The sequence below is a fragment of the Pezoporus flaviventris genome, unplaced genomic scaffold, assembly GCF_033815535.1.
Source record: "Pezoporus flaviventris isolate CSIRO_AGI_PZ_B2104156 unplaced genomic scaffold, CSIRO_AGI_Pfla_v1 ptg000015l, whole genome shotgun sequence".
Taxonomy (NCBI): Eukaryota; Metazoa; Chordata; class Aves; order Psittaciformes; family Psittacidae; genus Pezoporus; species Pezoporus flaviventris.
The window spans coordinates 40,920,226-40,943,980 of NW_026892563.1; the positions used below are offsets into that span (position 1 = coordinate 40,920,226).

General features: G+C 44.5%; 1 protein-coding gene and 1 long non-coding RNA gene across 2 annotated transcripts; one reads left to right on the forward strand and one right to left on the reverse strand.

Annotated features, from left to right (window-relative positions):
- Nucleotides 1-1,346: 1,346 nt before the first annotated feature.
- Nucleotides 1,347-20,693, forward strand: LOC133269697 (antigen WC1.1-like). Its single transcript, XM_061454279.1, has 16 exons — nt 1,347-1,476; nt 5,843-6,157; nt 8,075-8,380; nt 9,632-9,946; nt 10,572-10,883; nt 11,379-11,696; nt 12,410-12,724; nt 15,226-15,540; nt 16,303-16,365; nt 16,452-16,766; nt 16,948-16,983; nt 17,279-17,416; nt 17,691-17,786; nt 18,329-18,412; nt 19,752-19,907; nt 20,397-20,693. The coding sequence occupies exons 1-16, from the start codon at nt 1,410-1,412 to the stop codon at nt 20,495-20,497; spliced, it is 3,252 nt and encodes a 1,083-aa protein (XP_061310263.1). The 5' UTR covers nt 1,347-1,409; the 3' UTR covers nt 20,498-20,693.
- On the reverse strand, nt 15,742-23,598 carry LOC133269698 (uncharacterized). Its single transcript, XR_009743522.1, has 2 exons — nt 23,461-23,598; nt 15,742-16,800 (listed from the first exon to the last, which is right to left on the reverse strand). It is a non-coding gene; the product is annotated as an uncharacterized LOC133269698 (long non-coding RNA).
- Between the last annotated feature and the right edge of the window lie 157 nt (nt 23,599-23,755).

Below are 23,755 nucleotides of genomic sequence, written 5' to 3' on the forward strand. Positions count from 1 at the left end.
AGTTTTTATTCATTCCAAGTAGCCATGAAATCACTATTTATTATTTTCATCAGGCCATAGATGGCAAAATTAACTTGAGGTAACTGTCCAGGATTTCATCATGAGTGTGCAATCAACAAGTGACAGAACAACTGATCCAATGGCTTCTGAAAAGCTGCGTTAATGATGGTGCATTAAGGGATGAGTTTGTTTCAGAGAATGGTGAGGTCACCTCTTGTTTTAATTAAATTCCAGGATCTCAGCTGTCAAAACCAACATTATTCTGATATGAGATGTTTGCTGTATAGCGCATCTGCATTTGGTAGCCGTTGTTACATAGCTACTGTATCTGGGGCCTGGGAGGAAGTGACCTACTTGGAACAAGCAACTCATGGGCACAAGCAGATCTTGGTTGCATTTGAAGCATCAGAGAACATCCAGGATTGGTGGCACCAAAAGGATGAATTTTTTGACAGTTTGGTGCAGTGATCATTCGATTCCCTAACTTGGCAAATGTAATGAACTTTTGCCATCAGACAAAAAGAGTATGTGTCAGTGTCATAAAGAGGATTGTGTGTTAGACTGTTGTAAACAGGTAGTACCCTGCAACTTGTGCCAGTTGGCAAGAATGAGTCAAGTAGCCACAGTGATTAACAGCAGCTTTTGCTTCCTTTAATTCACTGTTCTAGAGTGAATGGGAGAGTAGGAAGAACTACCAGCAATGGTCATACGTAACCTGAAACAAAGAGAAGCCTAGTATAGGAAACAGGAGCTCCTATAATTCACATCCTATGGAAGGTGGTCTTTCAAGATCTTCTGTCCATACAGTTTGCAAGTTTTGACCGAATAAGGAAGCCTTGAGAAGTGCCTGCCCCAGGAACGCAGCGGGTGTCATTTTTTACTCAGACAAGTACCGCAAATGATAAACACCACTTCTGTTGATTTTATGGTGATGTACGATTTCTCCCAAGGAGGTGTCTGAGCTACACATACAGGGATTTTCTTTGCCTTTTTCTCTTCCAAAGTAATCAGTAAAATGACCAACATTCTGTACTTTCACATGGCTTTGCCAGATGAGAAATAGCCATTTTGTGGACTGCTCTGCCTGTACCACCGCTGCTGATCCTGTAGTAAATCACGACAATACCAATGATGGCTTCAGAAGCGCAATCATCCTTCATATAAGGTCACAGGCACTATTTTCAAATTTTATTGGAGGCTTTGGTTCTCTCAAGATTTGAGATTCATCTGTTGATAATGTCTAAAAAGGTGAACAATATTTCGATTGGTTCCTTCATGCAGGTCATGCTAGCATGTGAATCTATATATTTCCTCCTTTGTAGTCATTTGTGAGAGACACTGAACCCCAAGCAGAGTTCGGTCTAGGCAGTGCCTAACAAAGAGTGAAGTTTCATCTGTCTGCTATCAGGATGGCAACAAAAGGACATCTTTCTGTGCCAGTGTTGTGGCTTATCCTCTGCATTCAGGTCTCCCTGGGTAAGTACGTACTTTGTTTCACAGAAGGCAGTGAGATAGGAAAAGAATGTAAATTCAATATGAATAGGTTGTTGTTCCATCAACCTGTAAGGTTAAGTGACAAGAAGGTGTTTAAATGCATTTATGTCTTTGATTCAGATTCCTTGGTGATTCTGAGAGAAAGAAGCTTAAGCCATTTGTAGTAGTTTCATATTTTACTCAGACAACAGTAGCTGGCCATTCTTACAGGAATTTGAGTCCAAGTTTTGTAATGGAAATCAGTGGGATATTCTTATTACTGCCTCCCCTCCCCTCCTAAGGTATTTGTGGACAGAACAAATAATTCCAGGTTTTTATTCCAGTTAAAATTATGCTGCTATGCTCTGTGTGTCCAGTGGAGTTTAGCTGGGGACCATACCATCCCCTCAGCTGCTCATGTATACTGAAAGCTTGTAGCTATTTGTCTCTCTGCTCTTCTGGAGCTGTGTGTACATGTTTGAAGCTCATACCCGCATGATGAGAAAAAGACTTCATGGTTGATACTTTGATGTAGCATGGCCCTAGTGTTAAACGTTCTTACCAATTGTGTGGATGTAGTCACAATTCAAGCAGATGGCAAGAGTAGGCACAGGCCATTCTGGGCAAAGGAGTGTGAAGAACAATATCAAACATTTGTATTTAGGCATCTCTGTAGCCATGTTTGAGTGTCATCTGAGCAGTAATGCAGAAATGAGAGAGTTTTCTTCCAACTTCTTTTTGATAACAGGGAATAGTAACAGAGTGACCAACTGGCAGACGCAAACGACAGTAGCTTTACCTTGACACTATGCTCGGCACCTAGGACCCATGCTTCTGCTCCGACTGTGCTCGCACCCTCACGCTACCGCAGCCCTCTGCTGTTCCCCAGGGAGGGATGCATCAAGCCCTCCCACCTCCTAAAAACCTCCACTTAAGGTCTTGGTGAGGAACGCACGGCTCATTCTCATCCCTGTGGGGTGGATGGGATGAGGGAAACTAGGTCTTGACCTGGAGCAAGCCAAAAATCTGATGCCTTCTTATGCAAGCAGAACCTCACTCTGTGACTAGTACCACTGAATTTAATTTCGTGTTAAGACGAGAGACAACATGTTGCAAGTACAAAGGGATTTTGTAGTTATTCACAATCTCAAATGACAGCAAGCACTGTGATATGTAGAAACACTTCCCTCTTGAGGAAGAAAGGGAAGGCGATGATTTTGACACCATACTGTTTTGAAATCCTTACCCGAAAACCCAAAGCTCTTAATGCAAATTAATTATCTTTTGTGCCTTATCAAGTACCATCATTGATAGGAGATGGTCTCTGAGAAGTGTCTTTCTGGGTTATTTGCAAACTGTACTGTTTTCTGTTTACATTACTGCCCAGTGCTGGGTCATAATGAGTACTGCAGGTTTATCTTGGTACCTGGCCAGGTTCTGATACCTTTCTTGCTTCCAGTGCAATCTGTAGAGTTGGCATGAGGTTACAGAAAGGACCAGCTGCTTCAGAGTCCAGTCAAGGTCCAGCCCCACCAGTACCCAAGAGAGGCAAGCAGGTCAGACCCAGGGGTGACAGCTGGGCTCAACTCTAGTGGCCCACTTGCCTCAGATCATCAGGCAAGTTCATGGTGATGAGGAAAGACCAAGGTCAAGCTGAGAAGTCAGTCTGTGCCCCAGAGTATAGACTAACAGGGCCCATGACCCGGCATGGCTGTGCCTGAACTGAACACAGAAACACAGTGAACTCAGGCAGTGACAGCACTAATTTGGGACCAAAATTACCAGGCTTCTTACGTGTCTGCCCTGTAAACCTTCTATAGCTTCATGGTCAACCTCAATGACTCTCCAGGCCCCAAAAGAAGCTGCCAGTTCTCTTCAGGGATTCACCTGCTCTGTTAGATGCTGAAATTCAAATCTGATCAAAGTGAAGACAAGTCTCAGATGTGGCCATCAACCACTTCCTGACTCTTGTGTGCACTTAGTTTGTACTTTGTCCTTAACATGGAAATACCAAGATCCTGCACGGGGTTTTCCACCGTTTGATTTTCCACCCATTTTGTTGTGTCCTCTTTCACGCTTTAAACACCAATGGCTTCCAATTCCCAGGCTTCAGCAATGCCAGCACGGCTTTTCTGTAAGTTTTTTCACTGAGAAGCACAAAGCTCATATCCAACAACCTGGTTACAAGGGGTGCATGAGCAACAACAAGGAGTAACAGATAAACATGGTCAGTACAGAACTGACTGTTAAGGGGCAGACTTCAATCTCTAACAAGTGCTCCAGGCTTCTTAATGCCATCACAAAAGCTGCAGAGCCTCCTTTCCTCTGAAACATAAAATTCCTCTCAAATATTTTAATATGCTATGTGTAATTTGATTGAGCATTTATACCCAGCAAATAATTACATACCCATCTTTGTTTCAGGTTGTCCTGTCTCCTAAGGTTTAAGACACATCTCTTTTCACATTATCACTGCTTCAATGTCTGATTACTGCTTGATAAAATCCTTCTTGTGCAGGAGTCGCTGAAACTGGTAGCATGATAAGAGATAAGGCAGCTACAGCTCTGTTCCCTGAGGTCCAACTAGTAGTGAGGCTAACCTGTAGTCCCAGTAGTCTTGAACATATGTAACACACATATACTTACATACAGGTATGTGCACATGTACACATATACGTCTGTACATGTCTGACCACACATACAGAAAGATGTAGCAGTGACACAAACACACACAGCACCAATTGCCTAATTATGACCAATAGATACACTCCACCTTAACTTCTGTAAGGCCTTTTACATGCTCCCAACACAAATTCTTATGATTAATTGAAGATATATGGATTTAATGGATGGGCTTTTAAATGGGTAAGGAATTGGCTGGATGGCTGCATTGGAAGAGTTGCAGTCAATGGTTCAATGTCAAAATGGAGATCAGTAACAAGTAGTGTCCCTCAGAGGTCCATACTGGGACCAGTACTGTTCAATATCCTTCTTAATGGAATAGGTAGTGATATTTAGTGAGATTGATCTCTGCTGAAAGAGCCCCAGAAAGGGTCCTGACTGCATTACTGGGGTTCCCCCATCTATCTTTGTTCCTCTGTTCGCCTTTGCACATGGAGACAAGCTTTGTATTGCATAAACTAACAAACAGATGACATCCATATTGCTGTTTAATTACAACAACTGGTTTTGATGAAATTTGGCAGATTTAGTTTGGGTTTTTTTTTTGACAGAAGGATTTTTCTTTACATGTCATTACATCTTAGGCTACGTGCTTCAGTTTTTCACCAGTGTTTACTATGTCTGTGTTCCACTGTTTACTGTGTAAGACACAAAATCAGCCCTGTTCCCCTGTGTTTTTTGGGTCCTAGCAGGTCTCTGTGTAGCTTGGCTTCCTAATAACTGCTTCTGTGTCCCGCTATTATTACTGCCTTTGAATGTGACAAAATTATCCCCATGTTTTCCAGCCTTTAAGTCCCTGTGCTAAGCTACCATATAATATTTAAAGCATCTACAGTAGCATTTCAACGCCGTAAAGCAAGAAACCAATACATGCATCTTCCGTCTTCAGTCAGGCACTTTATCAAGTGTTCTGTGATGACTGTAATGTTATTTTGTGAGTCCACAGGTAAAAGGATGGAGAAATGTCTATCTGTATCAAAGGAAAGAGGCAGACTTGGGAGCAGAGGAGTAAAAGAGGGTTCTTTAGGCATGAGCCCCACCCCAGGAGGTGGGGGGGCATGAGGAACGACATGAAGACCTGCATGTCTGTCTTCTTCTCATGCTGCTGCACCTCCTGAGATAGCTTGCCCCTCCTCAGGAGTATTTCTTTTCTGTCATCAGATACCTCTAACCAGGGAACCCTGTGGTTAGGGCAAGAGAGAAGGGAAAAAATAAAGAGTATTAGGATATTGAATTGCAAGTAATAGTTTGTCTGAGAAGAAGTTGAGACAGACAAGGAAAATTGCTTCTTCACGCACTAAAGAACACAGGAATGAAGAAATTTCACGTTCCTCAGTGAACATTTTCAGCTGGATACCATCATGGCAGAACAACAAAGAAAGAAGCCTCTGTGAATCACACAGTAGGGACGTTACTCAGCATTTCCCAGTGCTGATAGGTCAGAAGAAGAGAAAGCTCACCTGTCATTAGAAATAACTTACATTTCAGCAGTGCAGTTAGCTCAAAATCGTAAATACAGATAACTCTCTGTAAAAAAAAGAAAAATCACTTTAAATTAGACTATTTAGAAAGGTGAACCAAATAAGTCTGGTTTAAGAGTAATAGCAACCTCATTAACCATCTGCAATAGGTAATTATGATTAGGCACTGTTCTTCCCATAACCTTGCTCTGTCTCTGTGTATGAAGGTGCTGACGAATTGAGGCTGACAAATGGAACTGGCCCCTGCTCTGGGAGAGTGGAGATAAAACACGAGGAGCAGTGGGGAACTGTGTGTGACGGTGACTGGACCATGAAAGATGCTGAGGTTGTTTGTAAGCAACTACAATGTGGATATGCTGTTCAGGCTTTTAATGATGCTTACTTTGGACAAGGATCTGGACCAACATGGTTGTATCGAGTTCTTTGCCGTGGGAATGAATCCGCTCTCTGGAACTGCTCACATGACGGATGGGGTGTTTTTTCCTGCCCACATGCCTTTGATACTGGAGTGATCTGCTCAGGTAAGAAGTCATCTAACCTTCCATAATAGAAAAATGCTATGAGGTGAGATCAAACTTTGTCCTAGCTGGATAAAGCCAAGTACTGCACAAAGGCAGCAATTTCTCCATGGCCTCCACTCAGCCAAAATTAGTTGCACCAGCATTAAGTCTTCTGCTGACTACAAGTGTATGTCTCCTTTTCCTGGGCACAGCACTGGCACAGAATGGAAGAAGACATAGTAAATAACATACAAGAGAAACACTATCTAGTTCTACCACAGCTCACCCAGGCAACAGGAGAACAGTAGTAAACTTGTCTTTGACCAGTAGTGAGTCGGGCTAGATCGAGGTGTAGATGGAGAAGCAAGAAAGTGCTGTGTTATGCCATACACCTGCCCTTCTTCAGATCTTCATGTAGCTAAGATGGGACAGCCTGCAATGGCAAACAAATCCAATGTCTGTATGCTTTCATGCCTTCCTCTGCAAGAGTGGTGAGGCTCTGGCACAGGCTGACCGGTGAACTTGTGAATGCTTCATCCCTGGTGGTGTTCAAGTCTAGGTTAGCCTTGAATAACCTGGTCTAGTGGGAGGTGTACCTGCCCATGGCAGGGGGACCAGAACTAAATGATCTAAGGTCCTTTCCAACCCTAACTATTCTATGATTCTATGTGTTTGGGTTTGCTCTTTGCATAAAGAACCACTGCAAGAGTTTTTTCCTTGCCAGCTTCAGGACTTCATATTTGTCCTTTTTTGATTTTTAGAAGGTTCCTGTCAGCCCATTAATCCAGCGTGTCCAGGTCCTTCTGAACTGCAGCTCTGTCCTCAGGGTTATCTCCTCCTACCCCCCTCAAATTGATAGAGTGCCTGCCATGACCTCCTTCAGGTTGTTGATAACAATGCTGAACAGAAAGGTCCCAGGAAAGACCCAACAAGTGGTATTCCCTTCTTGCCAGCTGTCAGGTAGACTGAAACCACCTAATCATTAGTATTTGAGTTTGACCATCCAATTACCTTCTTTCCCATGTAGCTGTCCACCCACCCAGGCTGTAACATCCTGGTCTGAACACAAGAATATCGTGCAAGACACTGTCAAAGGCCTTGCTAAATTTGAGGTAAATGACATGTGCTGGTTTCCCTTCATCCACAAATCCAGTCACTTTTATCAGAGAAAGTAAAAATACCACACCGGCATGCTTTAACCTTGGTAAATCCATGTTGACTCTTCCTATTCACCTTGTGCCCAGCATTGCGTTACAAGAGGACTCACTCCATGCTTTTCCCAGGCACCAAGGTGAGGATGCCTAGCCTTTAGATTTCCAGACTGTCTTTTTAGCCTTTTCTGAGGATGTACGCAACATTTCCTGTGTCTTCTTTCTGGGGCTTTCTAGTTCCCTATTCATTTCAATACGGGAGTCTCAAGGACACGCACTAGTAAGTGACTTTCTATTTAGAGATTGCTACTTCTCGAGTGTTTGGCAAACAGTCAGAACTCCCCTCCCTCTGTAGCTTCCCAATGATTAAGTATTTTCAAATAATAAGAAATAAGCATTCCCATACATTTTCTCTATTATGAGCGGCATACAGGAGTTGCCACAATGATTATTTCCATGTGTCGGCAGAAATCATCATTCTCATGATGCCACTGTTGTATGTTCAGGTGAGATTCTGGACTCATGGACATAATTTACTTGTGTCCTACATGCCTTCTTCCTGTCAACCCACAGTTCAGAGCCTTTGCATGTTTCTGTGGTTCTCAGTGTTCTTAGGTGCTTCAGCAGCATACAGGAATTGCCACAATGATTACTTCCACGTGTCAGAGGTCCTCAGAGAAGTGACATGTGTCTTGCATGTGAAGGTGTGGGATTTATTAAACTAGGTCAGTGCAAGCAACTCTTGATGCTGGATTTCTTGTTTTGGTTTGGTTTGTGTTTTCTCCAGGTTTCACTGAGCTGCGTTTGACTGGAAGGGACACCGCCTGCTCAGGACATCTGAAAGTAAAGCGAGAAACTTGGGTTACAGTCTGCTTTTCACACATCGATTTCAAAACTGCCTCTGTTATATGTAATGAGTTAGAGTGTGGAGAGGCTGTGGATATCTCGAGAGGAGCTCCCCTTGGTGACAAAGCTGAACTGATCTGGCAAGAAAAGTTTCATTGTCTAGGGAATGAGACTCACCTTGCACACTGTTCCAGAACGTTGCTCCATAGTAAGACATGCTCTCATGATGCCACTGTTGTATGTTCAGGTGAGAGTCTGGACCCATGGACATAATTCACACGTGTCTTCTTCCTGTCAACCCACAGTTCGGAGCCTTTGCATAGTTCTGTGGTCCTCAGTATTCTTAGGTACTTCTCCTGCTAAATCCTGAGCCATCAAAGGAAGGCCAGGAAGTAATAGAGCAGCCCCACAATCTCTCATACATTCTACTGAGGGCCTGCTTTTCTAACCACTTCACTTCTGCACCAGGGATGCAAATCTCAAAAGGGCTGTATTTTCCTTCATGATACTAGAGGCATGCACTCAGTAGTGCTGAGAATTCCTTCTGTGTCTTTATGTACATTACGGGAGAGATGGCCAGAGCAGACACACAGGAACATTTTCCCTGCTGCCAGTGTGTATGTTACTCATGTACTTCAGTTAAGGATAAAACCAGGATAGGTGCCATGCCTCCTAAAGCTCAAAGGAGGCATAAGTTACAAATCTATGTTAAAGAGTCGTCAGGGGTCTGGATGACTATATTTGTGACTCCTCAGCTTTGGCTGGGGAGCTGTGGCAGCTAAATGGACCAGTTGAGGTATCAGTAACCAACAGGTTACCATCCTGCACATGGGATCAGAAATCCAGGTCTCATTAGGGGAGTACAATACAAGGACCAGGCAAGGGTAAGAAGTTACAGTGTGAGACGATAGACAGACTGCATGGGGCTGGCACAGGACACCACAGCCCTACCTGTGGCACACTTAAATTATTGTGACTATGCCAATGGGTATGGACTGTTGTGTTCAGAGCCTTGCACAGCAGCATAGATGAAAGCTGAAAACTGCTCACTGCAGTTGCTGCTTACCGGGATGACCAGCTACTGGGAGAGGGAGTGCTACTGGTAGCTGCTACTTAACATTACTCACATGCTCCAAACACAAGGAATGCTGGATCTGCCTCTGCAAGAAAAGGTGTTGCAGGGTAGCAACGTTATTGTTGGAGGAGGAGAGAGCAGAGCAGAGCAGAGGAGGAGAGACTGAACTCAAAGTCAAAAAACATGTAGTCATGTAGTGCAAGCTACAACACGGACAATAAGGGTTTAGGGTTATTTTTCAGAGTTGTCTTAGGAACATTCTGGTCTAACATTCTTCCAAGTAACCAGAGGCATAGTGAGTGCTAGTTCCTTGCAGCTAGTTCCTTGCAGCTAGATCTCTCTTATAATTTTCAATGCAAAAGCACAAAAACCCCACCAAACCCAAAACTCCAACCCTGCTGAGCTCCTTTTTCCTTCCTGCAGGCTATGGTGGGTACAGGTTGGCAAATGGCAGTACCTCATGTTCAGGGAGAGTAGAGCTTCTTCATGGCGGCACGTGGGGAACCCTGTGTGACTACCTGTGGGATTTACCAGCTGCCAATGACCTTTGCCAGCAGCTGGACTGTGGGGTTGCCCTACAGATACCAGACGGACAGTCCTTCGGGAAAGGAAATGGATCTGTCTGGAATGGGACATTCAGCTGCAAGAAGAATGCCTCACATCTGAGAGACTGTTCTGTGAGTGTGCTAGGTCGTGATGAATGCCCCGCTGGAAAGGATGCTCGTGTAGTGTGTTCAGGTGAGCACTGGAAAAGTCTAAGAGCAGAACAGAACTCCTTTTTTGAGGAAAAATATGGACCCAAACTCCAGAGGATCTATGTGAGCCAAGCTATCATGTCTGGTCTCTGGACAGTCCCCAAAAAGGCAAAGTAAACTATCAGATGTAGGCTCCAACTGGAGAGAACAGACAGGAGTAACTAGATGATCTTATGGTCCTTTCCAACCCTAACTATTCTATGAGTCTATGAGTAGTAGGAGACAAGACTGGAGACAGTTACACGAGTCACATAGCTGAGGGAAGAACTGAAGATCTGGTTCACGTTTGGGTGAGGCCCCAGGGTGCATAGCTGGAGGCACTAGGTGAGACTGGTCAGAATAACTAAGGTCTATTGGTTCACCCAGAGCCCTGAAACCTAGTGCCCCACGTTTAAAAACTGCAAAGGGGAACAGCTCCTGGTTTCTAGTCATCCTTCTCAGTAAAATAGGGTTGATTGAAGTCTAGTTATGAGTATGGGAGTTCCAGTGGGCCGGTGGAGTATTTTATTACTGAATACTAAGGAAAACTCATTCCCATGTCCCAGTCACTTTCAGGTCATGACCATGAGTACATACGTGACATCTCAGTACTCAATTCTTATATTCAGGGTGCCCAGGGGGCAGGTTGGTGAATGGCACCACCTGCTCTGGCAGAGTGGAGATCCGCCATGGAGACACATGGGGAAGTCTATGCCGATCCCACTGGACTTTGAAAGCTGCCAACGTTCTCTGTCATCAGCTGAACTGTGGCTATGCAAAGTCAATCCAGACAGGAGATGATTTTGTGGACGGGGATGGGCCTCTATGGAGAGATGCTTTTCACTGTGATGGGACAGAGTCCTGCCTGTGGGACTGTGCTCAAGTGACTTTGGGAAATCCAAGCTGTTCAGCCAGAGAAGCAGCCACTGTTATTTGCTCAGGTAAGGCAGGAGTGGGCTTTTACAGGTAGTGCAACTTCAGACCAAAGCAGCATTTGTGATGTTACTGCCAAGCAAGTCTGGTATGTCCCTCTCCCTATCTTACCCCTTTTCTTCTCCCCTCCTCAAGTTCCCTCCCTTTTCCCTTCCCTTCCTTTCCCTCCCGTTCCATCCCTTTGTCCTTCCCAATCCTATTTGCCCCACCCCTCCAGTCTTTGTTTCAGCATAGAAACTTCATTTAGTAGAAGGACTCACTGTGCCTGACTCTTCATGGGATTTAGTCTTTAAGCCGGGGGAGACTTTCTCACTTCCCATTGCAGACCCTTATGTGCATGAAAGCAAACAGCCTTAACAGAGTCTGTCTCCTTTAAGCAGTACTGAGAATTACTATTTTACTAACATAGAAATTTGTGTTCTATCTTTGTCCTGCATGTTATTTCTACTGCAATAAGAGCAGTAGATGTTATTCAATACATTTTCCAACTCTCTTGAGTCCAGGTCTTGCTGAATCACTCAGACTCTCAGGTGGTGAGAGCCGCTGTGATGGGCGAGTTGAAATCTTACTCCATGGCACATGGAGCAGGGTCCTGGATGATGACTGGGATGTTAAGGATGCTCATGTGGTATGCAGACAACTAGAGTGTGGAATTGCCAAGAAAGCCTATTACCTTCCAAGGTCTAAGCGAGGCATCGGTGTTGTTGGCTTAAGAAGCGTCCAGTGTGCTGGAAATGAGACTCAGCTGATGCTCTGTAAGACTTCCCATTCTCACACAGTGCCATCAGGAGTTGCTGAAGATGTTGGTGTGGTTTGCTCAGGTGAGTTACTGTGCAAAAGGTACACAATGGGTTAAATCAGCCCACTTTGTGGTCTCACCAAAGCTTAAACAGGCATGGGTCTGAGCTTCTAATATCTACCTGTTTGTATATTCTAAGGGACAAATGATAGTTAAGGAAGCAAGTGTAACTGATATCATGCTTTCTTCATCTGAATTTCTTACAGAATTTATCTCACAAAATCAAGAGAAATAATGGAATATAGGAGCCATAAGGATACTGATTTGCCCAACATCGCCACACATTCTGACTGTCACTTAGGAATTAAATAGGTTTTCTTGTGTGACATTTCCTTATTTATAGGTACCTGCAGCCTTTGTAAAGTAAATTGGAACCGTTTCTACTCTTATTTTGTAACCCATCTGTAACAGTAATTGTTTCTAAGTGAGTTTAGATAGAAAACAGCTTCTCCAGCTTTCTAAGGTAAGTTGATCTCTGAATATACTTAGTATGACCAGACACTCCTTGTTTGCAGTTTTTCACAGTAATTATTCAAATATTTACCAGATTCAGGAGTAGACCTTTCCCTTTATGTGGTTTTAGCTCCTCAGGCATTCTGTCCAAGAAGCCGTAACAGAAGAGCTGGAATATAACAAGAACACGATGCCTTAAAAGTGCTTTAAACATACAGCCATAACATGCACCTGTGTATTATTGTTCTGTTTCAGGTTGACAGATGGGTTTTCTTCCTGCAGGTAGCAGACAGATCAGGCTGGTGAATGCAACAAAGCGTTGTGCTGGGAGAGTAGAGCTTTATCATGATGGCACCTGGGGCACCATCTGTGATGATAACTGGGACCTATCTGATGCTAATGTTGTTTGCAAGCAGCTGGGATGTGGACATGCCATCAATGCATTTGACTCTGCTCATTATGGGGAAGGCTCAGGACAGATCTGGCTGGATGATGTAAACTGCACTGGGGCTGAATCTGATCTCTGGGCATGTCCTGCTAGGGCATTGGGCCATCACAACTGCCAACACAAAGAGGATGCTGGAGTCCTATGCTCAGGTGTGTTCAGAAAATCCTTTTCTGAGCCTGTGGATTGAAAAGGGAGGGTTGCATAAAGGGGAAGAAGAGATTATCAGAAACTTCCTTGGACAGCCTCTTGCTTTCTTGACTACAAGCGTAGTTGATCAGCATATCCCCTTGGCCCCACCAAAATGGCTAAGCATGGTATGGGGGATTGAGGACAGAGAAGGGTGCTTAGTTTTGTCTTGGGAAGACATAATGCAAGCAATTAGGCAGTGTGATGTCTGTGGAATGAATATAACACACAGTGTGAATGATGAATCAGTATGCACAGTGAGAGAAATGAAAGTTTGGAGATGCTTAACAAGTGGATTATATGTACCAACCCTTTCCTCCCCAGCAACATCGTCAGATGCTATGTTCTCATAGTGGTAGAGCATCACAAGGGTGGCTAGAAGGTTTCCCCACTCAGCAAACACAAGTATCACCTTAGAAGAATCAAACAGACACTATCTGTTGGCACCATGAAATGCTGCTTAGGCAGGAATCATACAACCTAAGTAATTATAATACAGGCTGGGGAATGGAGGGATAGAGCTCCCCTGAGGAGAAGGCTTGGGGATAATGGTGGGTGAGAGATTGGACATGAGAGGGCAATGTGCACTTGCAGCGTAGAGGCCAATCCTATCCTGGGCTGCAGCCAGAGGAGTGTGACTAGCAGGTGAAGGGAGGTGATTCTGCCCTGCTCTGAAGACAATACACCTGGGGTACCGCATCCAGCTCTGGAGTCCCCAGTACAGGAAAGACAGGCACCTGTGGAGAGGGTCCAGAGAAGGGCCACAAAAATTATCAAAGCAATCGAACACCTCTCCTATGAGGAAAGGCTGCAGAAGAGACGATCATGGGGAGACCTTATTGCTGCCTTTCAGTACTTAAAAGGGACCTATGAGAAAGATGGGGAGGGACATTTTAGCAGGGCCTCTTATCCTGATGATAGGACTAGGGGTGATGGTTTTAAACTAAAAGAGGGGAGATTCAGGCTGGATATGAGGAAAGAATTCTTTACAATGATGGTGATAAAACACTGGCACAGGCTGCTCAGAGAGATGGTGGGTGCATCATCCCATGGCACATTCAAGGCCAGGCTGGATGTGGTTCTGGGAAACCTGCTCTGGTTAAGGATGTCCTTGCTTCTTGCAGGGGACTTGGACTAGAGGAGCTTTGGAGGTCCCTTCCAACCCAAACTATTCTATGATTCTCCAGTTACAACCATGCAATAATGAGCAGAGTGGGTACATGGCGAGGCAGCTGGAAAAGCAGAGCTGTGCAATGGTTTACTCATGCAGCCCAAAAGACCTGAGCTCATTTAGGTGATAAGTACTGGACAGCCCTTCCCCTGGATTGGGAAGCCTGAAACTGCTGAAACCCCTCAGAAAATAAGTCTCTATTGCTTGAAGAGCAGGGTTTACTTAGTGGTTTGTCTTTGGACTAATGAAATAGGAGCCTTTACATAAAATAAGTAGAAGAAAGTAATCGTACTTTACCTCATATACTACCTTCTTGTTTATGTGGTTTGCAGGGACAAGGTCTGAATCTAGTAATAAATAGATGCTGAGATTGGTATGATGTTAACTCCTATAATGTGGTTCCCAGAATGAGAGGCATAGTTTTATTGACTACACGTGCACATTGTTACAATGTCAATACCTATTATCTGGAACTAATGGTAGATTTTATAATGTATGTATTTTATGATTATGATGATGGTAAAGTGGAGTTTATAGTGGATGCATATTCAAATGCTTCTTAAATAGGTGCTTCACAGAGGTGAGTGGTGAAATACATTGGCTACAAGTGGCAGGGTTTCAGTCACTGGAGGCTGCGGGGCTGCCCTGTGCTTCTGCAGGGGAGCCATTCCAGCTGGCTCTGAAAACATTGTAAACAAGTCATTGCCCACCAAAACTTCAACAAATCTGAGCAGAAAACAATAGAATTATAGACTACCAAGTTGGAAAGGACCTCAAGGACCACCTGGTCCAGTGTTCCTAGGCAAAGCGTGACCTAGCCTAGGTGTCCCAGCACGCTGTCCAGCCAAACCTTAAAAGTTCCCAGTGCTGGGGAATCCACTCCTCCCCTGGGGAGATGATTCCAGTGGCTGATGGTTCTCATTGTGAAAATTTTTCCTCTTGTGTCCAGTCAGAATGTCCCCAGGAATGACTTGTGCCTATTACCTCTCATCTTTTCCACGTGACTCCTCGGCACCTATGCTTCAACATACCGAAGAAATATGCCTGTAACTGAGGGTGTAACCATCACTGTTGTTTGTTGATGTACAAACTGATGAATGCTGCCTACCCATAGAGGGTCGCTGTACAACTTTTGGGTTTAAGGGTCTGTCACTTTTAAAGTGGTTTCCTCTGGCACTTTCTCATTCAGAATGATGAATAGGATTGTTTGCAGATTCTGGGTTTCAGTCATCACAGACAAGTTCCTAGCAGAGTCAGGCCCCTCTAATTCAATTTTTATGTCTTAACTTCTAGAGTTCCTGGCTCTGAGGCTGGTGAATGGCAATGACTGTACTGGGAGGCTAGAAGTTTTCTACAATGGGACATGGGGGAGCATTTGTTCCAATCGGATGTCTCAACTCACTGCAGTAACTGTGTGCAAACACCTGAACTGTGGAGATGGTGGGGAAATCGCAAGAGACTTTGAATACGGCAGAGGTTCTGGGCCCACGTGGCTGGACCACATTGAGTGCACTGAGCAACAAAGCTCTCTCTGGCAATGTCAGTCAGACCCCTGGAATGCTCAGTCATGTGATAATCGAGCAGAAGAGACCCATATTTCTTGCACTGGTAATTAGAAATGCATCTGTACAGGACTGCCTAGATATATACATAAACCTATGCACACATTTAGGGACATTGCAGTAAATACATCATGTTCATTTGTTATCTTATATATATTATTTCTAGTCTCATGCAAATGACATGAGAAAATGTTTTTTCTTCATCTATATCCCTGACCTAAATGAGTGCATTAAAATTATATGAGTGTCATTGAGTGCAGTTACCTGGGAGAAATCCCAAGGAACTCCGTCATAGGATAGTACCATTGCATATTTTTAAAGCAAAAATCTATGATAGAAAATCAGTCTGAGAGATCTGAGTTAGGATCAGACTTCTCAAGAAGTCTAGAGGCATGTATGTATTTCTACATGTAAGGAGGGATATCAGTGCATATGTACATGTACTCATATGCATGCGTGTAGCCATGACAAAATGTATGTATTAGTTCAGTTCTAAAGGTCCATTTCTAATGCCTGCTCTTATGACAGTATTTCATACCTGCGGGTTCCCAATATAATATAAATGAGTCCTAGATGACATTCAGATCTCCTGAAAGGGATTGCAACTGCCTCATACAAGAAGGGACAAAGCACAGTCATCAGGAAGGTTATCTTATTCATAGCAGTAGCCAAAGAGCGATCCACCAAGTACTAGATAGGCCGTGGATCTATTATAGGAAAAAAACCCACCTTTATGATTAATTTTCAGGCATTTTATACTCCTTCTCTCTTTTCAGAGAATATTTACTTCAGTATTTCAATTCTGCAGGAAGAAAAGAGGCAACATCTCCAGCCACATTTGCTGAGTGTCCAAACTCTACAAGCTGTTCAGGTACATTCACCTCTTCATTTCTCCTTATTGGTCCCTATGGACCTTCCTGCTGTTTCAGTAACACAGAAGGTTTCTGTGTTTTCCAGATAGGGAGAAGTTACGACTCATAGGAGGAGAGTATGGATGTTCAGGCAGAGTGGAGATTTGGCAGCAAGGCTCTTGGGGAACAGTCTGTGATGATTCCTGGGATTTGGCAGATGCTAATGTTGTATGCAGGCAGCTGGGCTGTGGATCTGCTCTGTCTGCTCTGAGTGAAGCTGCCTTTGGGGAAGGGACTGGTCCCATCTGGTTGGAGAAGGTGCACTGCAAAGGAACAGAACTATCTCTTTGGGACTGTCCTGCCAAACCTTTGTTTGGCAAAAACTGTGATCATAAAGAAGATGCTGCTGTGGAGTGCTCCGGTTAGTGACTGGTCCTTTGCTTCATGACACAGATCTGTGAAGGAGGGGGAACATTATGTCAGCTGTACATCCCATTGACTAGCTCCTTCATAATTTGACTGCAGGAACCTCACAAATGATGTGTTCTCCCTATTTTTCACACTTGCCTCTTTCTTATCTGCACTTGCCTTCTTTTTTGCAGGTGTAACAGAAACAACAGCATCACCCACTAGAGCAGGTAAAACGTTCTTCCTTCCCCTTTCTTTCTCCCACCAAATGAGGATTTAATGTCCCTGATACTGCATAGCAGGTAACTCAGCAGTACATTCCAGGTCATTGGAAAGCAGCTCCCACAGCCTTTTGTAAATGAGAGCCAAGTGGAACTATTCCCAGCTGCTGAATTCTAGCTGCTTGAGCAGGACCCACAATTGGGCAGCAGGTGACCTGCTAGCGTGGGCACAGCAGGAGGCTACAGAGGAGCAGCCCTTTTGATTGCCTGATTCTCGACCTGTTGCTTCTTCATTTCCATTCAGATCCTCCCCGCCGCCCTGCAACAGGGAGCACGAGACTTTCAACACCTATCATCCTCTGCATCGTCCTGGGGGCCCTTCTCTGCCTGGTCCTTGCCATTCTTGCTGGACAGATCCAACGTGCCAGAGCACAGCAGAAAGGTGGGTCCCTCAGGACTTGCATGAAATGCCTCCTTGACATGGCTGGTGAGTGTTTAATTGGCTGGGGGTGGGTGACTGAGATGAATGGCATATGCTGCCACACTGAGAGTTTCACTTACCATCTGGCAGCGCTCATCCTCAGTCAGCATCTCTCAGTGACTTTCCAGGTACCAAACAGGCCATGGTAGACCTCTTTAAGTCACTTGTCCTTTTCATGACCCTACCCTGAGCATGAGCAGAAACTGTGTTGGTGATTATTGCCTTTTAATTCCAGGCTCCAGACTATCCTATGACCCCTTCTCTGAAGCTGTCTATGAAGAGATCGACTATAACGTGAAGAAGGAAAAGCAGGGCATAACTGGCCTCTCAGGTCTGTATGTCTTGCTCTTGTCAAGGGAAAATTCCTCCCGGTGGCCCCGATCCCAGTGTGGTACTTTGACACCTCCCAAACCTACTGGGAAACCGAAAATTCCTAGATCTGAGGAGAGGTGTTTCCTCCCCACTGGATTAAGCCAATTCCTCTCCTAGGAACAATTCATCCTTGTCCGAAGCCGTAAAACACAGATCAGTGTTACAGTTTACACAAACAACTCTTGCTGCACCTATTTAAAGCAGGAACATATAAAGGAATAATTTTTAGCTCCCTCCCAGCAACTCTGTGTCCCTGTAAGCTTCCTCCTCTTGATTGCTTTTCTCCCTTCATGGCTTACCACCTCCATGAGACACAGAGGTGTTATGGGGCCCTTGAAGGATTCTTGGCTATTCCTCTGGAAACCCTTTACTTTGTAGGAATAATACTGCCTGAGAACCTGTTGGACTTGGATGGTATATACATGAGACCTCTTTCCCTCATGAAGTCTTAGCAGCTAAGGAGAGTTTACTCTGATACCACATTCTTTCTCATTTGCCTAGATTCTTATTCAGAGAGTTCAAAAACAAAAGCACAGTTTTATAGCGGGGACAGTGATGAAGCAAATGGTCCTGGAGCAACTCAAGGTAATGGATAATGGGGACCTACAAAAGAAGAGACCCAAAATCAGGGTAGCTTTTAATTTCCAAAGCATTCTTGGTGATTATTTTTTTAGTTTTTGCTGCACTTCATGTCTACTAATGATGCTTTGATGTGAACCAAAAGTTTCTGATTAACGCTTATGGTGGAAGAATGCTATGCAACCTCGTATCCAAGTGCTAACGTTCTCTTCTATATATGAAATTGAAAAGAAATGTTTGCTGGTAGTATTGCAGTCTTCACAGGACCCAGTCACATGAACCCAACAATTCGACAACTGCAACTGTAGCAGCTTCTCCTCTGAAATAAACGGGGAGGATCAAGACAATAAAAAAGCATGCTCCAAATGAGAATATTGACATAGGATTGGAATTGATTTGGGAATTTTAATCCAAGGGAGCTGAAGAAAAGGCGATTTGCCAGACATGAGGGGTTTGTGGGGTTTTTTTGTTTGGAAAAGCTGAGGGCGAACAAGTGTTTGGAGAAGAACTGAGTTTTCCTAGAGCTGATCAAAAAGCTCTCTTAGCTATTGCCTGGTCTCTGAGAGATCAGCTGCCATAGGCACAAGCAGTTTTGGACCTCACCTGCTCATATCCCAGACTCTCTGTGCTACCACGTCTTTAATTTTATTTTTTATTGCTTTTCTTATATTAAGGTTTTTTATTATTTAAAATTAAACTAAAAACTTTCCCTTACTTGCTTTAAAATGCTTATCAATAAGATAATTATGCCAAATAAGATCTTTTTCTTATTCAGATTGAATACTGAGTATAAGGTAAAAGTGAAATAGGAATGCTTTGATTGACCTTTCATTTTATATATGCATTATTTGTATGTCTGTGTTTGTATGTACATACGATAAAACAGTGAAGCAAGGGATGGATTCCAGTTAAGTACAGATCACAGAGATAGCTGCCCCTGAGGAATCAGACAGCTGGCTACTCACAGCACTGAGGTTGATGGAGGGGCTATTCAATGAAAAAGGATTTAGCTAGATGGCTGCATCTATAGAGTGGCTGTCAATGGCTCAATGTGAAATGGAGATCACCAAGTGGTGTCCCTCAGGGGTCCATACTAGGACTGGTACTGTTCAATACCCTTCTTAATGATACAGGTAGTTGTATTGAGTTCATCCTCAGCAACTATTGGAACTATATTATTGTTGTCTGGAATACCTTAGAGTCCTCAGCAGGGTTCTTAGTTTATTATTGCTCATTATCATGATGACAATGTCAGCATTATAGGCCCTTATGGCTGGATCATCAGCTACTGCTTTCTCTAGAGGAAGATCTCTCCCTGTTATAGTTAATACCTGTACTTTTCCAGAGGTCTCTCCATTGCCTGAAAATGCCCTCCTGGAAGATAGTTATGATGATGCGACAGAAGCTCCTGGACCTAAAGATGCTCCTTTTTTGGAGCAAAATGATCAGGAAGTCATTGGGATCCCTGAAGAAAGTGACAGAAACAAGGATTCACAGACAGGTGAGGAAGAGCAGGCTGTTGGTTTTCATAATCTATAGTTACTGTACTGAACTCAGGGAAAATCAAGGTGGAGGGTACCTCAAGGTATCACCTAGGCTCTACCTAACCACTAGGAACACGACCTACCTGCACAAGGAGTGTAAGTTAGATGTTTATTGTTCTGCTCTTGCAGCCATTCAGTAGCAGTGTTTCCACAACCTCTGCAGGTGATCTATGCTGTGTTTTATGTTTTCCTTACACCTATAAAACTATTGCCTGTGGCCTAACCCAAGTCTTGACTGCTGCAAATTAGAATTGTTACTTCTTAGTACAATGACCATGTGTATGTGTAGCAGGAGGCAGAATCAGGCAAACATTTCTCATAGCCATGCATATGTAAGGTTTTGATTTCTGGAGGAGCCAACTGATAGCCCATGCTGGAAGCTGCAGAACCATGTAATATGCTCAGGATGTGCATTTATCTCAGTGTTCTTCCCTTCCTGTTTTCAGGCTGGAGTCCTACTGTGTCAGGAAACAGGACCTCTGCAGCTGACAGACATTCATCCCCTGCTCTTGAAGATACGGGTTATGATGACATTGAAGAGCTGTGACACTGATAGAGACCACTGAGTTGTACCAACCACCTTTGTTAATACACCTCTGTTAATGGAATGCTAATCGGGTACCAGCAGAACCCAAACAACTTGCATTTAGGATTAGTTCACCTAAGTTTGGTTTATTTGCAGAGAAGTGATTACATATTTAGAAGACACACAAGCATGACTGTTAAGAACATCTCTCTAATTTCCCTTATAATTTCCTGTTGTCAAGACTCCCTGGACAGTTTTTGCTTTTTATTTTACAATATTTTTCACTGTATTTTTTTTTCTACTGAATTGGTTTTTCAACTTCCGATATTTGATCAGAAATCGTTTAAAGATGTCCTCTCAAATTTATGCTTCTCCTCCCAGATCCATGAGACAGCTTGTTGGAGTTTATTAGGAACGGAAACTGAGCTGTAAGAAAATCATCAAAGCTCCAGTTCATCTTTCGGATACTCTTGCTTGTCACACACAATGTGAGGACTAGAACTGATTTTTGAGGTGCTGCTTTGAGAGATGAGAAACTCAACAAGAGGTTAATTCTCATCCTCACTTTAGATGTAGGTCTGTCATCTGAGTTATGTACAAGTGAATCACGCATTTGATTTGAAGGAAAAGCTTCTCTTTTCTCCCTCTTTCCCATGACTTACTTCCTCCCAGACTCATACCAATTATATAGTGAGTTCAATTTCTTTCCACAAACGGCAAGTGGCGGTCATACCTACAGGTGCCTGTTATGTCATTTCTTCTAATCACATGAAGGCAGATTGAAAAAGACATCACATTGATGGAATAGAAGGTGAGGTATTGCTGTCGTGGCTCCTAATGAAGTTTTTTTCAGGTCTTGAATGTGAGAGCATGCTTTAATGAACCTTATTCAGATCAACTAAGTCTCATAGAAGTAATACCTGCAAGAGTCACCATAATGTAGATGAGACTCTTCTTTGTACATGAAAACAGCAGTGGTTCTAGCCATCATGATACATAAAGAAATGTGAGTTTGTCCCAAACAGCTGAGAAGACACACAGACAAGCAAACCCTTTCCCAAATAATCTCACTAACCTCATTAGCTCAGCATCAGGACAACCCTGTGCCAAGGACTGAGGCAGAAGAGACTGGACTGAGATGAACTGAATACTTCTTTGTATTCAGTGAGTATCCTGGCAAATCTACACTTCCTTCCCTGTCTGCCTTCTTTTCAGCACCGAGTGGAGTTTCCTGTGGAATATTGTGAGAGCACTGGAGCGTTCCGTACTGCTATGATTTTGTGACACATAGGATGCTTCTATCTGTGTAACTTTCTCCTTTCCAAGCTGGCCTGGAAGTAGTGAGAAGGAAATTCAAAAGGACAGGCAAGTCTGGCAAAGATAAGGCACTTCATTCAAAGAGATCCTAAGGGAATGCAACCACCTTGACATCTAAATCCAGTCAAGAACCAACACCCTCATACTGTCCCTGCTCCACCTGATCTGAACAAAGATCCACTAGGTACAACATGGATTCGCCCCACAGCTGGGCTAAGACACTCTGGCTACCGAGCAGATAGTTACTGGATCCCAGTCTCTTCAGTTGCTGGCATGTGGTCATAGAAGCCCCTGCGGCCACAGCCTAACTCCAGCTGCTGTTACAGACACATACATACACTCATAATTCACACTGACACACACATACATACACTCATAATTTCCCAGCAGTTGGCTGGGACTCCCCCATTCCCCTCTGGTAGCCAAGTCTTTCTGTGTGCTTGCCCTTTGAGACAGATACGCAGAGCTTACTGGGACACCCCTGGTCCCTCTGGCAGCCAAGTCATGTTTGCAACCCTTTTTATCCCCTTATACCTCTAATTTCACACAGCTATTCCTCCCCAAACCACTCAGATTCATACCTTTCCCTGTCGTTGTTTCCTCCCAGAAAGACCCCTACTGTAAAACCCTACAGTCCCCTGGGACTCAGACCCTTTTGCAGTATCCCTTCCCTCCAACAGTCCTGCTCCTGCTGACTTCATGAGTCCCTAGACCATGGGGCTGACGTCTGTCCCGGGACAGCCCTTGGTAGGGCAGGACCGTGTGTTCCACCTCCAGAGAGACCCAGTCTGGGTTCTCACGTGCCATTGAGGTGCCCTGAGCACCTCTGCACTTGCAGAGATGTACCTGCGGCATGCTCCTGCGGTAGGCTTGGAAGTAGGCAGGGCAGGGGACCCCCCCACCCACCATTGTCTTTCTGCGCTCCTCTGTGGATGTGCAGAGTATTGGTTTTACCTGATAACCTACAATTAAAACCTGGAAAGACTCATGTCTGAGTGGGAGGTTGCTAAGGGAGCTTAGAGCACAGTCCATAGACCAAGCCTCTGCGGATAATCGAGGGACTCATGCATGTAACAACGATTGTGGGAGAAGCGTGTAAGTGTGCATCTCTGCCAGTGAGTATTGATCCAGACCAGCTGGCAAGCAAAAGACCCATACAGTGGGTGAGACGGCTCAGGATCAGGGCACGAACATGCCCGTTCAAAGGGCCTGTAAATGTTCATGTTCTTGTGAATCTAGAGGGTGAAGGGTATGTTTTCACTAGCGAACTTAACCCCAATCAGCTATGGAGCACCAGGACAGGACTAAGCATCTATACGTGCTTTTAGCTGTGGTATGTTGTACGGGAATGCTGTTACAGGCAGCACTCTGCCTGTTTCAGTCTGTGCAGCCACGTTAGCATCCTCAGCGTATGTGTGTGCACGTACCTATATCTGTGGGGGACACACGCAGCCTCACTGCTCGCTGAACCCGCACCTCATACAGCAGCAACCACATCTGCAGGCTCCAGCGGCTTGGGAGCAGGAGCTCCCAAACCCCAGAAGATGCCTACGTCGGTTGTCTTTTAACACCCCTTAACGTCCATAGGAAAACGCTCACAAAAATTGCCAGTGTTTATAAAGAATGGTTCTTAACGGCAGGGTTTTTCCAGCCACCAAGGACTTCACCTTGTTACCGCCCATGACGAGATTTCCCTTCTCTCTTTGAGTTTACATGCCCTCCGCAGGCTCCGGCAGGGAAGCCGTGCTCCCGGGAAGACATGCCAGGCTGCTCCGCTGAGTCAGCTCCCGGGCTCCCTCCTCGGGAGCCTCCTCTCCTCCTGCCTCGCCACGGAGAAGGGCACAGACGACAGCCGCGGCTCCGCACCCCTCCTCTTCCTCTCAAAGGAGAGGCAGCAAACGGCACCCGAAGCCGCGATCGGGGCCAACGGGGAACGGAGAGAGGCGGAGCCGGGCTGACGAA

Coding starts and splice junctions, on each gene's coding strand:
- LOC133269697 (XM_061454279.1), top strand. CDS start 1,410: ATGGCAACAAAAGGACATCTTTCTGTGCCAGTGTTGTGGCTTATCCTC. Junction 1,477..5,842: donor CTGCATTCAGGTCTCCCTGG/GTAAGTACGTAC, acceptor CTGTGTATGAAG/GTGCTGACGAATTGAGGCTG. Junction 6,158..8,074: donor TACTGGAGTGATCTGCTCAG/GTAAGAAGTCAT, acceptor TGTTTTCTCCAG/GTTTCACTGAGCTGCGTTTG.